The sequence below is a fragment of the Hippocampus comes genome, unplaced genomic scaffold, assembly GCF_001891065.2.
Source record: "Hippocampus comes isolate QL1 unplaced genomic scaffold, H_comes_QL1_v1.1 scaffold568, whole genome shotgun sequence".
In the NCBI taxonomy this organism is placed as follows: Eukaryota; Metazoa; Chordata; class Actinopteri; order Syngnathiformes; family Syngnathidae; genus Hippocampus; species Hippocampus comes.
This window is the reverse complement of record NW_017842052.1, coordinates 97,917-114,302: the sequence shown is the minus strand read 5'-3', so window position 1 is coordinate 114,302 and position 16,386 is coordinate 97,917. Positions and strand designations below refer to the sequence as shown.

At 46.0% G+C, this 16,386-nt stretch overlaps 3 protein-coding genes across 4 annotated transcripts in view; 1 reads left to right on the top strand and 2 right to left on the bottom strand.

Moving 5' to 3' along the window:
* Nucleotides 1-4,422, top strand: part of LOC109509881 (protein LSM14 homolog B-like) — a 7,642-nt gene extending 3,220 nt beyond the window's left edge. Inside the window, exons 3-8 of the mRNA XM_019859782.1 lie at nt 1,379-1,508; nt 1,579-1,758; nt 1,869-1,946; nt 2,380-2,520; nt 3,615-3,738; nt 3,820-4,422. Of these exons, the coding sequence (XP_019715341.1) occupies nt 1,379-1,508; nt 1,579-1,758; nt 1,869-1,946; nt 2,380-2,520; nt 3,615-3,738; nt 3,820-3,976 (810 nt within the window). The 3' untranslated portion in view covers nt 3,977-4,422. The remainder of the gene's footprint in view (nt 1-1,378; nt 1,509-1,578; nt 1,759-1,868; nt 1,947-2,379; nt 2,521-3,614; nt 3,739-3,819) is intronic.
* Nucleotides 4,423-5,058: 636 nt separating this feature from the next.
* Nucleotides 5,059-9,842, bottom strand: LOC109509851 (dysbindin-like). The gene is made up of 4 exons (XM_019859713.1): nt 9,644-9,842; nt 5,598-5,750; nt 5,378-5,521; nt 5,059-5,306 (listed from the first exon to the last, which is right to left on the bottom strand). The coding sequence occupies exons 1-4, from the start codon at nt 9,684-9,686 to the stop codon at nt 5,059-5,061; spliced, it is 588 nt and encodes a 195-aa protein (XP_019715272.1). The 5' UTR covers nt 9,687-9,842.
* Nucleotides 9,843-11,763: 1,921 nt separating this feature from the next.
* LOC109509879 (bone morphogenetic protein 7-like) overlaps nt 11,764-16,386 on the bottom strand; it is a 10,136-nt gene continuing 5,513 nt past the window's right edge. For both annotated transcript variants that reach the window (XM_019859780.1, XM_019859781.1), the window contains exons 3-7: nt 14,177-14,325; nt 13,746-13,952; nt 12,464-12,534; nt 12,260-12,370; nt 11,764-12,173 (exon numbers count right to left, since the gene is read on the bottom strand). In XM_019859780.1, the coding sequence (XP_019715339.1) occupies nt 12,024-12,173; nt 12,260-12,370; nt 12,464-12,534; nt 13,746-13,952; nt 14,177-14,325 (688 nt within the window). In that variant the 3' untranslated portion in view covers nt 11,764-12,023. The remainder of the gene's footprint in view (nt 12,174-12,259; nt 12,371-12,463; nt 12,535-13,745; nt 13,953-14,176; nt 14,326-16,386) is intronic.

Here is a 16,386-nt window from a genome sequence, read left to right as displayed (position 1 = left end):
AGATAAGCCTGATATCGAAGGCGCAGTTTAGTTATGAAGGGGTTTTCTCCTACGTGGACACTGAAAGGTCCACTGTTGCTTTGGCCAAAGGTGAGCTCCTCGTTGTTGCCTAATTCGTATCGCGCGGCCGCCGGGATCTTCGAGAAGCAACCGCGTGACAGCGTGCATTTGTCACAGTCAAGTCATACGGGACTGAGGACCGGCACGCTGGCAGCCCACTTCCACCAAAAGATGAAGTCTATGAATACATAATATTTCGAGGGAGTGACATAAAGGAGATCACCGTCTCCGAGCCAACAAAACCGCATCATGGGCTGCCTCGAGATCCTGCTATTGTACAGGTGTGTTCTCGCGTTTCTCTTTTGACTTGCTTTGGGTAATCGTTATGGGGCGCGTTTGAGATGTTAAAAAGAAATGCCGAAGGGCAATATTTGATATCCTCTATATATTTTCAGCTACGTGTTTGTTTTTGTGATCCCCGCGAGTAGGAGAATTCAGTGCAGTTGTAGACGCGCGATTCTTTCTTTGTTTTTTTTTCCACTATTACCTTCAATTAACTATAACTAAATTTAAACTGAAGTGAGGTAAAATCAGACTAATTTTGCACTGCTCTGACCAGTGAAGACCAGCTGCTCAGTTACTTGAGGCCCGATTAACTGTGATGTCACTTTCAGCAGGCAGAAAGTGAGTGACAAAACGGCCACCCTCTGAGATCGCTAAAAAAGGATGGATTTTGCTGCTTAAATCATATTCCACAAACGCAATATGATTCAGAATGCAAATCCTCACCGTATTCTGTCACCAGGAGTATTGATTATTACCAGCAGTTGTCAACTTGTGCACAGTTGCGCTTGCGTCTAACGCGGAAAATGAGCGTAGTGGTGCATGGTCCTTATCGCCCAAGTGCTCAAATGGCTTTGCGGCAAGGTAATCGAAGCCCTTTCAACACTTATTTGATGTCCATCATGAGAGAGACGACGGGTGGATGTTTTATTAATCTCATGGGAGAACTTGTAGTTGAATGTGGTGAGAGAAAAAAAATGTAGTGCGCTAGTATCCTCGAAAAGTTTTTTTTTTTTTTTAACGGCAACAGGCGCACGCTTGACTGGGTGGAGGGGCATGAATCGGGGATAGCTTCGACTAGACTCAAGAGATTCATACCGCAACGGCGGGACCATGGAAAAGAACATGGTCCCATGCAAAGTGAGGCTTGGTCGCCAGATGACGCTGTCCAATACTCTGTCATGACTTCTTTAAATGACCGTTTCTTTTTTTAATTAAATAACTCGCTATAGTCATGGTCATGCCAGGGCCTGCTTATAGTGGATATCGACTAAATGTTCAGCTTTCCATATGTCTCCTCTTTTGCCGTTGGAAGTCATCTCTCGGGAGCTCCCCTGGTGGATATCGGCCACGCTGGAGCCCTTACCAAGACGTGATGCCCACCTACAATCAGCTGGCTCCCGGCTCTCTCCTCAACCAGCAGTACGGCGCAGTGCAGGGTCTAGGTACGGTAGTCATCCACTTGCGCGTCTTTCTGCCGTCTGTCTGTGTCACAGTTTTATCGTGCGGTTCCAGGGTTCCACGGTATCCCCGCCAGAAGAGCTCCGATGGTCGAGCAAGCCGTTCAGACGGTTCCTTTGGCCAGCAGTGCTCAGAAAAAGGGGAAATCCTCAACTCAGCCGCAGCAGCTCAGACAGACTGTTCGTCCAGCCCAGCACGCCGTCTCCCAGGTTCAGAAAGAGAATGTCCCCAACAGTAAGATTATTTCAGATTATTTTTGGGGGTTTTTTTTGTAATTAGATCACTCACTCCTCTGAATCTCCATTTCTTGTTACGCTGAGTTAAATCGAATGCTTTTCTTCTAGATCAAACCGCATCCCAGCCAAGTGAAAGCAAAACACAAGGCCGAAGCACTGAGAATAAAAAACAAAGGCGAAAACAAGGTAACCTAACATCGAACTATCTCGGCTATTTGCAAGATTTAGCCAAATCATCGTTCCAAACAACAGCAAATGCTTTTGTTTTGGGGTTTGTTTGTTTTTTTGTGTGCGCTTGCACGCGCCTGTCTGTGTTCCTGTGCAGGAAGCCGCAGGTCCAGAGTTTTTTTGTAACTGGATAGCTCACTCATCTGAATCTCAATCTCTTGTTACGTTGAGGTAAATCGAATGCTTTTCTTCCAGATCAAACCGCATCCCAGCCAAGTGAAAGCAAAACGCAAGGTCGAAGCACTGAGAATAAAAAACAAAGGCGAAAACAAGGTAACCTAACATCGAACTATTTCGGCTATTTGCAAGATTTAGCCAAATCATAGTTCCAAACAACAGCAAATGTTTTTGTTTTGGGGTTTGTTTGTTTTTTGTCTGTGTTCCTGTGCAGGAAGCCGCAGGTCCAGGAACTGGAGCAGGGGCCAATTACTTGTGAAGAATTCAAAATCCAACACTCTGAAGTTTGAGTCAGACTTTGATTTTGAATCGGCAAACGCTCAGTTTAAAGATGATCTCACAAAGGAGGTTGTAGGTGGGTTCATTTCACATCTACGGTGAGCTGCCGCATGTTTGCGCTCAAGCGTATGCAACTTTGCCATTTGTGTTTCATTTTATTTATTTTTTGTGTGGAAGGGACCTATCCTGTTATTTGGCTTGCAAACTGACCTATTCCGCTTTTGCTCACAGCCCAAAGAAATATTGCGATGGTGGCCCGATTAACTGTGATGTCACTTTCAGCAGGCAGAAAGTGAGTGACAAAACGGCCACCCTCTGAGATCGCTAAAAAAGGATGGATTTTGCTGCTTAAATCATATTCCACAAACGCAATATGATTCAGAATGCAAATCCTCACCGTATTCTGTCACCAGGAGTATTGATTATTACCAGCAGTTGTCAACTTGTGCACAGTTGCGCTTGCGTCTAACGCGGAAAATGAGCGTAGTGGTGCATGGTCCTTATCGCCCAAGTGCTCAAATGGCTTTGCGGCAAGGTAATCGAAGCCCTTTCAACACTTATTTGATGTCCATCATGAGAGAGACGACGGGTGGATGTTTTATTAATCTCATGGGAGAACTTGTAGTTGAATGTGGTGAGAGAAAAAATTCCTTTTTTTTTTTTTCCCCAGCACCATTGTGACCTCCATTGGCAGTTACCGTTTAGTCTAAACCTATTTTGAGCTTGACAATGATTTTTCGCGTAGCGTGGCAGGACTCTGCCCCGATTCCCCCACGAAGAGATTCACTGTAGAAGTTCAATAATATTCATACGAAGCAAATGTTGATCCGTTTCGATCTCCTCGCCACAGTTCAGGCCTCCTCCTTGGAGGCCCCTGAGACCGCATGTACACAGGAGGAGGACACGCCCAACAGCCCAAAGAAATATTGCGATGGTGGCATCTTGGTGGTTAAGGGAGTTGGGCTTAATTCCCTTTTTTTTCCCCCCCAGCACTATTGTGGCCTCCATTGGCAGTTACCGTTTAGTCTAAACCTATTTTGAGCTTGACAATGATTTTTCGCGTAGCGTGGCAGGACTCTGCCCCGATTCCCCCACGAAGAGATTCACTGTAGAAGTTCAATAATATTCATACGAAGCAAATGTTGATCCGTTTCGATCTCCTCGCCACAGTTCAGGCCTCCTCATTGGAGGCCCCTGAGAGCGCGCGTACACAGGAGGAGGACACGCCCGGTGAGAAGTACTACGACAAGAGTAAGGGCTTCTTTGACAACATCTCTGCAGACATGAAGCCCAGGTGAGGATGGGGTCTCCCCCAACCCCCTCCTCTCGCACCGCGTATCAAATTGATGTGGTCATCGTTTGTGAGCGTCTTCAGGAGGACCACGTGGGCAGAGGAGAAAAAGTTGAACCTGGAGACTTTCGGCGTACAGGGGCGATTCCTGAGAGGCAGAGGATTCCGGGGGCGGGGCCGCAAAGGGCTGAAAAAAGCTGAACAGCGACCCCTCCCCAAAATTGATGGCGGCAGAGTGTGAAAGTTTTGACATTTATGTTCTGTAAATAGAGGTTGTAGTTTTCTACTCATTTAAGAAGTGCCTCCTCCTTTTTCAATTTGAAGCATTCAAAGTACGTTTTTTTTTCTTTACTCTGTATTTACGGGAATACTGTACATTTTCTAGAATGTAAAACGGGAGAGAAGTTTATTTTTTATTCCAGCAGCCGCATACCAAAGGAATGTGTTCATTTGTAGTTGAGCAAGCAATGCCAGACATGTCCTGCAACAGAGTATCGGGCATGCAATTTAATTTTGTCTGAATGTTTTGGGTTTTTTTTTTCCTGCGCTTGACTGTCCGCAGCCATCCAAACTGGTCTGAAAGGTTATTCTCAAGTGGAATGGATAGTCGACTGGACTTTGTTTTCTCCAACCGATAATGTTTGTGAAACAAGTGTAGCAGTTGCAATTAAATGGGATTAAGCTGCGCATTTGTTTTGAAATCACTCTGCACAAGACACATTCTCTTCCAATTTGCACACAATTGCCACTGGATGGGATTTATGATGAAGCTGCGTTGCAAATCCACGCTAGACGCTCAACCAGATTTTGCCGCATAAGGAACGATGCTCTCCATCTCAGACTTGATCACGGTCGCCGCCATCGATGTGGCAGTGCAGCTCATCACCTGTCAGCGACTGGAGCAAGAGAAGCCTCTGCCCCAAGCAGAAAAATAGGGGGGGTGGTGTTCTTTGCTGACAACAAAGAACACGATTAGCAAAATCTGAAAATTTTAATTGGGGGAGAAATGTTACTTTAACAGAGCTAGCCGTGTATTGTTCATTTGCGGTTCCCTGCTGCATTAATGCCGTAGAAAACAAAATTGTCATCATACATAAAACGAGTTCAATAGGGGTGACATTTTATGACCGCGTTTCATGATCTGAAGCAACGGGTCAAACCAGTCGGTGTTCACAGTCCATCGTTCCGACCTCCAAAATACACCCATAAAACTCGCCTACAGCAGTCCAAAGATTGGGACAGTGACGTCTGCGGGGTCGAGTGACAGTTTTCATGGCTGCGGGTGGCGATCTGATGAGGGGAGCCTACTGCCTACATAGACGCTCAAGTCAGACTTTCCTCCGCGGTCTCTGGTGGTGGCGGCGCCGCTATTCTGTTGACGCTGTTGGTACATGAGACGCAATCTTGGGAAATGACTCCACAAGGGTCACCTGGATTGGCGTTGTTCATCTGGCTGTCAGAAGAAGAATTTGAAGAAGTGGACGAAACGCGGGATTTGGAGTCAAGACCCTCAAGGACATGTCGAAGGAGTCCATTCGCGATGACTCCCTCTGCGTTGTTGTTTCCGTTGGCTTTAAGTTTGAAGAACTAAAGGTGAGCGGTGCATTTGCATCGTCACATTCAGCAAATCCAAGTCCATTACCTGATGCCGTGGAGTTCAGGGCATTGTCTTCTCCTCCGGCGCTCAAGAAGACTTCCAAAGCCTCCTGGTCAGGGATGTCAATCAGCTCCATCTGTTCCAGCATGTCCACATTGACTTCCATCGATGAGATGCTACCGATAGGTGCTACCAAGAGAGCGGAAGTTAGGAGTGGACATGTCAGTGCATAGAACCTTTTTTTTTTTTTGCCATTCCAGCTCACGTCTCGTGTAATCTCGAAGAGAAAGGTGCGCCGAGGACAGGTAGACGTCCACATCGTGTTGGAAGACTTCCTCGAAGAAGCGCTGCCTCTCTCTTCCTTTCAGATGGTGGCCCGCGTCCGTATCTGGAATCCTCTGACCTCGTTCGGCCTCCGCTGGAAATGCAGACATGAAGGTAGACGGCAGGGGATTCCGGTTAACCGATGCAATATCATTTTAGGATGGACTGCAATCCATCACAAGCGTGGATTTCATCACTCCGGTGGCCAGCAACTCAAATCGGTACCGAAGTGCTCGCCCGTGTATTTAGATCGGGAAATGTGCCTCTGCTGCACAGCAATCATGACGATGATATCAGGGACGTTATTGGGTTTGAAATTTAGAAGAGTTTTGCATATTCATGATGAGTTTATTTATTTTTTTTACTCTGTACAATTAGGCGAGGCCCTGTCTTGAATGACGAGGTAGACACACGCGTTTTCTATTACAGTATATATATTTGACCGTGAGTTCCACCATCAGCAACGTGGGGAAGGAGCTTTAAACATTTCGTAACATTCCACGCATGCGCAGTCGATGGCAATACAAGGTGCGGGAAGTCTGTGCATCCAAACAACATACAAACAACTAATGTGGTTAATACACCACAACCGGCATGTCTACGGCATGAAAGAAGTGGACTCCGTCCGATCATAGAATGTCATTCTTCCAAATGTCCACCGAAGCCCACAGCAGCACAAGTGCAAACCGTCGACGACCAGAAGGGGGAGACGTTGACGTGAAAAGTGAACTGCCGAAGGAATGCCAGTCTCGGCGAACTTCCAACGACTTCGTGCGCACTTGGTAACTATTTTATGCACACCGTGTAGTTGTCCATGCGCACCAAGTCGTAGTTTGTGCCCACAAAGTAGTTCCTCATGCGTACATAATAGTTACAGAGTGTGCACAAAGTATTTTTTTTTCCCCATATGTCAGGTTTAGGGCTCTGGATAGTTCAGTCGTTTTGATCGAATGTGAGATAAATATTTTCTGAACATTGCAATAAAATAGATGATGTATCAAAGACAATATAATCCACATACATTTAGTAATTGACAGATTAACATACTATACTGTTCACTAAACATCCATCGCTATCCATCTTATTAGTCTTTCTTTTTGCATTTTGTTTGATAGCCTTATTGATTAGCTCCCCTTTTCGCTTTTTTTCCTTGCCGTCTAATTTCTTCTCTTTGCATGCATCTTTCTGTTGTCATTCTCTCCTTCATGTATGGCTGATCCTTTTTGCGATGTTTCCTCTGTGGCCTTTCTCTTCCCTCAGCATGCGCTTTGGGAGTAGAGAAAGAGAAGGTCATTGACGAGGACTCGGGACCAGCTGCAAATGCGGAGTGACAGGAACAGGCAGAAAGACATGTCAGCGCGACATTCTGCCTTTGCACAAAAAGCCGGACAACCAATTCAAGGGGGAGCTGATTCGGAGTTGCATAAAAGTGAAGAGAAGTGACCTGGATTGTCCCGGCACGAACCAAGTTGGAGGAAACCACTCAAGGTGGAGTGCAGCATGAATCAATCGAACCTCTTTGACTTTCTTTTGACTTTCTCAGAGTGGAGAATCAAAACCGTTCTCTTTTTTTTTTTTGTTCCTACTTCGTGAAGGCAAACTCTTGTGGGAGACACAAGAGTTTGTGAACAAATTGTCTGCAAATGATTAAAAGCATCATGCCCACGTAAAATGAAATACTTTCTTCATTGCCCATCTCTGGTTCGGTGTAACCAAGTGAGGTCGCGCCAGCACGTGCGTCCCCCTTTTTCAAGGGCGTGAACAAAAACAGATTGTCCAACATGAGTGACTTGCGGTATTTTATTCACAATGACTGCAGGGGTTCCGTCAAGGGTCACGTCACGCACCAGATACCTTTCAGCCCGCTTTTCCACAGCCCAGCAACTACATCCAGACAGTGTTAGCCGTCAAGATTTTTCCCTGCACCAAATGGCCAACCTAATTTAGGACCGTTTGTAGGTCATCGTCTTGCCCCGCTGCCCTCCGCAAGCCCCGGAGAGCCACATCCGCTGTTTTAGCTGCAGTTCCAAATCCACTTATCCAGACTGACTGGTTCACTAAGGACTTGTGCGATCTCAAGGGCCCGTTTCTGTAAACAGACAGTTTGGCTGAAGCTTGGGAAACCCCAAATACTGTCCTAATCGTCACAGATATTTTAGTGTTGGGGGGGAGGGGGGGAATACCTTCAGCAACTTTATGAGATAAGTGTAAAGGCTTGACAGCAAGCGTGGAATTGGACTTTATTCCTTTCAAGCTGTTTTTAGTGCCGTGCAGTGAGACAGAAAACGTCATCACCAAGTCAGGCCAGTCAACAATAACAGAAGCAGTGACTCTTTTTTTTTCTCCTTTCATTCTTTTTTTTTTTTTTAACAGATGGCTGTTTCCTTTCGGGGCCAATGCACTCACGAGGCCGTCATGAGTCATGGTGAGCAATTAAAGTGGAGAGACTTTTTTAAGTTCCCATTGAAAATGTGCCTTTCAGATCCACTTTGGTGGCGTCTCAAGGCAAAATCATACGACTGGGTATGTCACGTGAGGAGAGGCATTTGGACCCAGATGCAGACATGACTCGGAAGTTGAAAGGTGAAAATTGACGAAAATACACAGTAACTACAATGAGCAGGGCTGAATGCAGAAAACAGAAGAAAGCTGAAACTCAAGGTCGACATACTGACAGGCATGCCACTGAGTAATCCAAGCTTATATAGTGCAAGACATCAGGCCCGTATGACGTAATAATGGTGACATCATGAAGGCCCGCAGCGACTGCATAGCAACCGCAACTACAATTGATTCATCAAGGAACAACCAGTCACTGTGGTGACAACAGTGTCAGCACGTCGAGCCATTTACCGGTCAGAGTGTCAACTTTCTTCTGCGTCTTCTGCCTCTAGCCCTTCCCTCTGTAGTTACTTTGTATTTTTGTCGAAAAAGGCCTTTACTTTCGACTTCCGATTCATGTCTGCTTCTGGGTCCCAATTCCGCTCCTAACGTGACACAGTATAATTGTTCAAATACTTACGGACACAAGTCTGAAGAAACAATGTGCTCTTCTACTGTTAAAATCTCCCCCCCTCCCCCCCACACTCCCCTCCGCCCCCTCCTCCTGACAGCATACTCCGAAATATTTTACAGCAGCTGGCAAAACTTCCTTCGACAACACGCCCAAGTGCAGCTCCTTCACATGTTCCCACAATAACGAGGACGCAGCCAGGTCAAGTACGGAGACTTGGAACAGTGTGGCAGATGGTCGACTGCTCGGTGGAGTCGCGGCCTGATCCTTTTTAGCCTTGTCTAATCGCACAAGTTCACTCTCAGGCCTGTGTCAGTCCTCACCGAGGGGGCGTGTTTGAGGAACAAAACCAAGGCACTCTGATGGCATCCCGTAATCCCATTAGAAATAGGAGGTCACGGATGGGGGTGGGGTGACCTATTCACATGGAATTAGCGAACATTACTCAGGCTGATGATTCACCATTCCTGTCTGGTCTGAGCTGCCGGTCCACACTCTTCAGTGGCGTCACTTCAAGCGGCGTCAACGCAGCTGTGGCTCTTCAACGCACGGGATGAGCTGTCACGCCGCCTCGCACAATCACGTCCCTCTCCCTGAACCGCTTCACACGCGTGATCAAATCCGATGTTGTCGCAAGGACATCGAGTTCGCCGTCATGACCGCAAAAGTAGAAATTTACCACGAGGGGCTAAATGTGCACAGGATGGGTTGACAAAAAGCTAAGTCATGTTATTCTGATGAATGGATTGCAGAAATGTTTTTTTTTGTATCACTTTTTTTTGTCATGAACACAAACATCGCCCCCACGTGCAGAAGTTGTCACTCACTCTGTATTTTGAGGCAAGGACTCCTTCACACCCTGACATTGAAAAACACCGCCTCCCTGCTAAAAGAACCGCCACCCAGCTCATCCCAAGCCCTTCCACGGAAGAATTGCGTCCTTCCGAGGCTGAGAAGTTGAAAGAATGACTTACGAGGCAGGCGTTGGCTGCGAAGGCTGCCCGATGAGGAGCTCATGATATCGATGATGCTGACGCTGTCTTAGCCCTGCCGGCGTTCAGCAGAGAGGGTGCCGATCATCTCCCACTGCCTCTGCGTCCCAGAGCAATCGATGCCGACTGCCACGGTGAAATCTTTTCCCTTTTTCTCCTCAGTGGATTGCGAGCCCGTCGGACGGGGTGGGTGGGAAACAAGTTTGGGGCTTTGTGAAGTCCCATCAGCTGACCAATGACAGCGAGGAGGCAGGGAGGGGCTGAGCAGCAGGAAGGGATTGATAAGAGGGATTTTATGTCATCAAGTGGAAAATACCGTGAAGAGACTCAGAGTTATTCTCGTCTTGCAGCACCGGACCCGCTTCTCCTTTCTCTCTCTGTTGTTTTTTTCCCCTCCTTTCTCCAGCTCTTTAACCATGCTCTCAAGATCAACTGAGTAACACGAATACACTTTGCATGTGCCCCCCCCCTCCAAAAAAATGCACGTAATTTTTTGTGAGACTAATATCCATACAAAACAGATTGCGTTCAAATCGTAGTAGGCCTCCTCATAAACCAGTTTAGGGACTTGTTTCCGCATCTGTCTGAAAGAAAACATTTAAAAAACAAAAACACCTGCTGCCACTGAAGCTGGCGAGGACCGAGTGCAACAATTGTATCGAGCATTTGAAAGGAATGAAATCAAATATTTATGGACCTGGAGGGAAAAAAGGTGCAGAATATGTCCTGTTGGAACAGTGACCAAAATGCATCAGCATGAAACAAACAATATTTGTCACGGTTCTGTTTGTGACCAACAGGTGGCACCGTAGGGCTCCACCTGCAGCGGCACACCTATTGGTCATTTTGTCATTAGTTGTATTAAAGAAAGGTCATGACCTCTAGCCTGTATTTGAATAACCAACATCCTCATCGTCCGAAATTAACGAACACGCGGAGGAAGAGTAAGGTCAACTCCGATTTTGCTGTATTTATGATCCTCTTGTTGTATGTTGTCTTGAGAGGATAGAAATTTCATCTGTGCTGTACAGCACATTTGACAATAAAGTTGTACTTGATACTTGATGATGCCATATGAGTACAATAAAAGTGACACAATATATTTTTATCCATTTATTTTATTGAATAAACCTGGAGTGCAAATCTTCTGATGTAATTATGTTCATTGTTCATGCATAGTTTTCATTTACCCTTTAAATATTAATTATACTTTTGAGTATCAGAAGTCTTGATGATGAATATCAGTCAAAACAGAAAAATGGGTTCCCATAATGAACCCAAAATTAGTTACCGTGGTTTCCCATCGGGTAATCCAACGGAACCGGAAAAAAACGGTTTCTGTTCATTTCTGAACTCCTCCGGCCTGTAAGTGCATCAGCGTGAGCTCAGGACTGAATCCTCCAATTCCAAAAAGAACAACACCACCCCCTTGTGTAGACCTTTGCAAGCTGCTTTGCAACCATCCATCCAGCCTTGTTCTCTTGCGCTCAAAGGGTCACGGGTCACCTGCGGCCTTTCCGGGGTGATTTAGGGAGACTGCTCACCTGTCACCCCGAGAGTTTCGAGAGTCAGTCACGCACAAAAGATACACCGACGGCCAATTTCAAGTCAAAAGAGCCTCGTGGGGCAGCGTGTCTGGAAAATGATGAGACCAGAATAAGATGTTCAGGAGCAAGGAAGAGGATTTTGTGTGACGACGATGGCTCACCAAGCAGTGCTCATATTGTAATCCTAAACCAAGCACACGAGTTTTAACATCTCCTTGCTAACGACTCTTGTGTTGGGAGTTAGTGATCAAGACACACGCACACACGCACGCACACACACACACAACAAGATCATAGCTTCCAGCTGTACCTTTTTCGTGTTTATTAGACTTCTAAGGAAACGTGACAATGGACAGAGCAGACGCATAGCCGCTGCCATCTGCGCTATGGGAGACGGTGCAAAACGTCATGTGAAAATTCATTCGCAAGATGGTCACTCTTTCATAAGCGGATATAAATAGGCAACAAAGGAACTGAAGCTTTCATTCAGGTCCAAAGATGATTTACAGTCTCGGCTGCCATTCCTCACCTCGGCAGACAGGTCGCCGAACATCGACACGTTACTCAGTCTCACTGGGCAAAACTTTGGTCGCGGGGCTTCCAGAGCTGCACTGAAATGCATGCCAATAAGCAGTTTGAAATCCCCTTTTTGTGTAACCGATGGTCAGCTGCTGGTCATAAATACAGTCCCACAGATAAAAGCCTCCTCCCTGACATAGAGAGTAAACCATTTCTTGCTTCCTCCCCCTTTTTTTTTTTTTTTTTGTAAACATCCCTCCTAAATGAACTCATGCTGTATAATGGACGAGCAGCGGTCAGTGGCAGCCGCAGGCTCTGACCACCATGTTGCGGTACTTCTTTAGGATGACGTTGGAGCTGTCGTCAAAGTAGAGGACGGAGATGCCGTGGAGTTGCGTGGGAGCGCAGCAGGGCTTGGGCACCGTTCCCGGGTTGATAAAGTGCACCTGCGTTGAGAAGACACAGCAATCAATTGACGCGCTTTGTCACAGAGCCTGACCTTTGCGGCGAAAGCGGCCGTCGTCAGACCGACCAGAGTTTGCACAATGGCGTGGTTTGTGGCGTTCATGTAGGAATTGAGTGGGAAGGCGCACTCGCCCTCGCAGTAGTACGCCGCGTAGCCCTCTGGTGCAATGATCCAGTCCTCAAGGCAATAAAAGAGGAATATCCAGTTACATTACTAGAAAGCATACGTAAAACAGAGCACAAGTAGAAGTAAAATTATTGTACACCTTACCTGCCATCCCAAATCCCTGAAACTGACATACAGCTCGCGTTTCTTACATCCATCTTTCGATATGCCGAGATCTAACATTGGAAATGTTAAGATATGAGCAATCACACATTTTTACAAAAACATACAGGGGAATTTATGCTAGCTTTAAGCTAGGAACAGCAAAACTATACATAAAAAAATTCACCCATGAAATATTTCACACTGTCATCACTCCATAAATAATTTTACACCGAACATACGCTGGTAAATCTTTTCATCGCTCCTGTATGCTTCACGCGAGAGTTGTCTTTTGTGTATTTTAATTAGAAGCCAGCATTTTAATTCGCTACGTGTGATTGTATGATTAGTTTAGCCATTGTCTTACTATCATCGATGTAAAAAGCATATTTAATATATAATTATTTAACACAGTCCAAGCTCGTTCCAGCGTACCTCGAGGGACATCACAAATCTGTACGTGATAACGGTCGTTTCCAATAAAATGGCCGCCACCTACGATGTATAATACAGTAGGAACACTGATAGATGTCAAAACATGAACATGCAATGCAGTTTAAACATGTCAATTACAATTACGTGAAAATGAAGAAAACGTGATTTTATGAGACAAACGTCGACAGCGTTTCTGTCGAAATTGTGATTGCTGAAATTGACGATTGTCGAAATCGTCGACTTTGCCAATTCGTAGTCTCGGCTGAGCTTTGTCTGGGAGACTCCCTTTCCAAAGTGAGAGACAGTTTCAGCCTTCGCAGACAGTGTTGACCAGACGTGCTTTCAGACCGTGTGCGGTGTGCCTCCGGAAGTAGAACGATGTAGCGAGTCGATCTGGAGTGTTGCTCAGCAACGGAGGGGAATCCCGTGCTGTGCATTTTGGTCATAAATAAGGTCGCAGCAGCAGTTCACTATTTTGTGGGGAAAATCTAGTCATTCTAATGACGTTTACGTTACCAAGGTATTCGCTGTCAGCAAAACGGGCATATGGGAAATGAATTATGTGAACGTCATAGGGGTGGAAACGTAAACGGGGGTCGTTGTATGCACTGTATGTCATTTAACCCTTTGGAAAATTGCTGGTGAAAGAACTTAAAATGACGACACGATACGATCAAATGACTTTACGAAAGGTGTTTTTCTCTTTTTAAATGACAACATCGTATTGTGATGTTTTGTTGTAATTCATTCGTGTCATTCTTTGACGTGACACTGAAGTGTGTTCTTTTTTTCTTTTCTTTTTTCATTGGTGTGAACTACTGTCGAAATTGAGCACGTGCGAGGTGGATACCTGTTGCGGCCTCGACAGCCTTCAGTGCATCTTGGACAGTCTTGTGCGGCTTGGAGCGGTTGGAGTGGCGCCCCCTGTGGCCGTGGGCCGAGCGGATGTGGCGAAAGCGAACCTCGCTGGATTTAAAGAAGGCGACCAGAAAGGCTTGCTTCTCTTGGACTCCGCTGCCAGTGAACAACCCGGCCAGTCGAGGGGTCCTCCTAAAGCCTGCAGTGGAATGGAGTGAGCAACAGGGGGAGCAATGGGGGTTTTGGAGCTTTTTGCTTTTCGGCTTTAATAAGCCCTAGTCTCCAACTGACAAACAAATTCCTTGTCTGTTTTGACGGGCAAATGACAGGGCCGATGACTTCCAGTGGTCTTGAGCACATGAACATCGTGTGACGCAGTAAGCAAACTTTGTGTGTGGTCAATAATGTCTCATGTTGACTGACCATGGTTGTCTTCCAGGACCAGTTGCAGGCCAAGGTTGTGATCAGGGTTGGCCAGCCAAAGATTACTGGTGGCGGTCAGGTCAAAGATGAGCCAGCCTTCCTCTGCGGCCCACACCTCTCGCTGGTCCACCAGCAACAGATCCACTTTGCTGCAAGAAATTGATGAAAAGATGAATGGACGATAATGACCCTGGTGAAATTCATGCATCGATCCGTTATCCGAGCCGCTTGTCCTCACGAGGGTCGCGGGCGTGCTGGAGCCCATCCCGGCCGTCTTCGGGCAGTAAGCGGGGGACACCCTCAACTCGTTGCCAGCCAATCGCAGGGTACGCACAGACCAACGTTCGTTTGCGGCCACAGCAGGGGGGGTCTAGGCAGGAGCAAATAAAATGTGCCCCCCCCAAACTAAATTCCCCCAAATATATTATACTTCACATATTTTTATGATCTCATGCCTCTCTCCACCGCACCACTTCTTACTGTCGTAATGCCTTGCTTATTTCTTTTTTTTCAGTTGATGACAGGATGCCAATACGCCTGGGTCTTTGTTTTGGACATGTTTTTGACATACCTTTTGGTCTCATCCAGTAGACCTAAGTAACAGTTAAATTGTTTGTTTGTTTTTTCTGGGCTAATGGCCTTTGTTTAATTCTTTAATTTTATTTAAAATATATAGATTTAAATAAATAAATAAAAACATCCTCTAAGGGTATTATAACAAATTAAAAAATATGAAAAAAAATTCAAAAACATCCTCCTAAGGGTATTATAAAAAAAAAAAAAACATCCTTTGAGGGATTGACACCTTATCGAGGTCAGCAGGTTTGAGTGCCTCAGTGACCCTCAGAGCTACACCAACAGAAGCTGGCCTTCACAGGGACACCCAAGTTGGGAAGGTCTTATGTTAGAGGCCTGACAAAGTGCGGTCAGTTTTGGCTGAGGGTAGGGCAGGCAACAACAATAACTACAGTAAAATAAATGTGCCAAGCATTTGGGACCACAGTGCTTTAGAAGGCACTTGTTGAGTGTAGCCGCATCCAAGTGAGTGAATTTGTCAGTGAGACACGCTCAAAGGTCCTGGAGCGCAATGTTGCCTCAAGATTTGCGGATTTGCGGCTGCCTCCTCATCCATCCGGCCTCGGCTCCCAATCACAACCGGGGCCAATGTGATGGCTTTCCTCACAACCTTGAAATGAACACTCACACCCACTACTTGAGCAAAATGGCTGGATTTCGTCTCACTCCAACAGTCAACGTGTCCTCGTAAAGGCTGATTTCACAGACAATAGCTTTGTTTACCGAGTGGTTTTTCGACCCTCAAGCAGACGTCTGTCTTTTGTTCTGACGCCTGCTCGTCTGCGCTAAGTGGCCTTGATGTCAGGCCCGCCGCCTGCGAATAATGACAATGGTCTTGCCCTCGTCGGTGTCGTCAGCCTCACTGTCACCGATGAAAGACCCCTCCCCTCCCCGTCCTCCACCGTTTCCCTCCAACATGCGGGGAGAAACAAGTCGAGTGGGCTGACTTGAAAATGCGGCAAAGCGGCCCTTTGCAGTCATTGTGTAATAAAATCAAAACATCAGCATCGCAGTTTGATGTTGGGATAATGATGAGATTCACAAGTACTATCAGTGGCAGCTTGTCAATCGAGGGCACTAGGCCGTCCACAAGGACCACATGAGTGACCCCCCGGGCCTGTTCTAAAAATAGCTCACAAGTGATGCGGCACTCTGATATTCTTCGAATGTTATCTTTGCTTAATCGATTTATTTTTTTTCAGGCTTTTCTTGATTACAATGTCATGTATTATTGATTTAAAACTCAATTCATAACAACTGCTGTACATAAAATGATAAAAGAGTTGAAAGAATTATACAATCATAAATAATGTTACCTTCTAATTAAAATATACAATCGATGCCTTGACCTGAAGCATAGACGAGCTGCAGTTTTATACTATCTTGTTGCCTATTGTGCAAAATGATTTACTGCTACGGACAGACAGACAGATAGATAGCTCGATACACGCAGATAGACAGCTAGCTAGACAGCTAGCTAGCTAGACAGACAGACAGACAGACAGACAGACAGACAGACAGACAGACAGACAGACAGACAGACAGACAGATAGATAGATAGATAGATAGATAGACAGACAGACAGACAGACAGACAGACAGACAGACAGACAGACAGACAGACAGACAGACAGA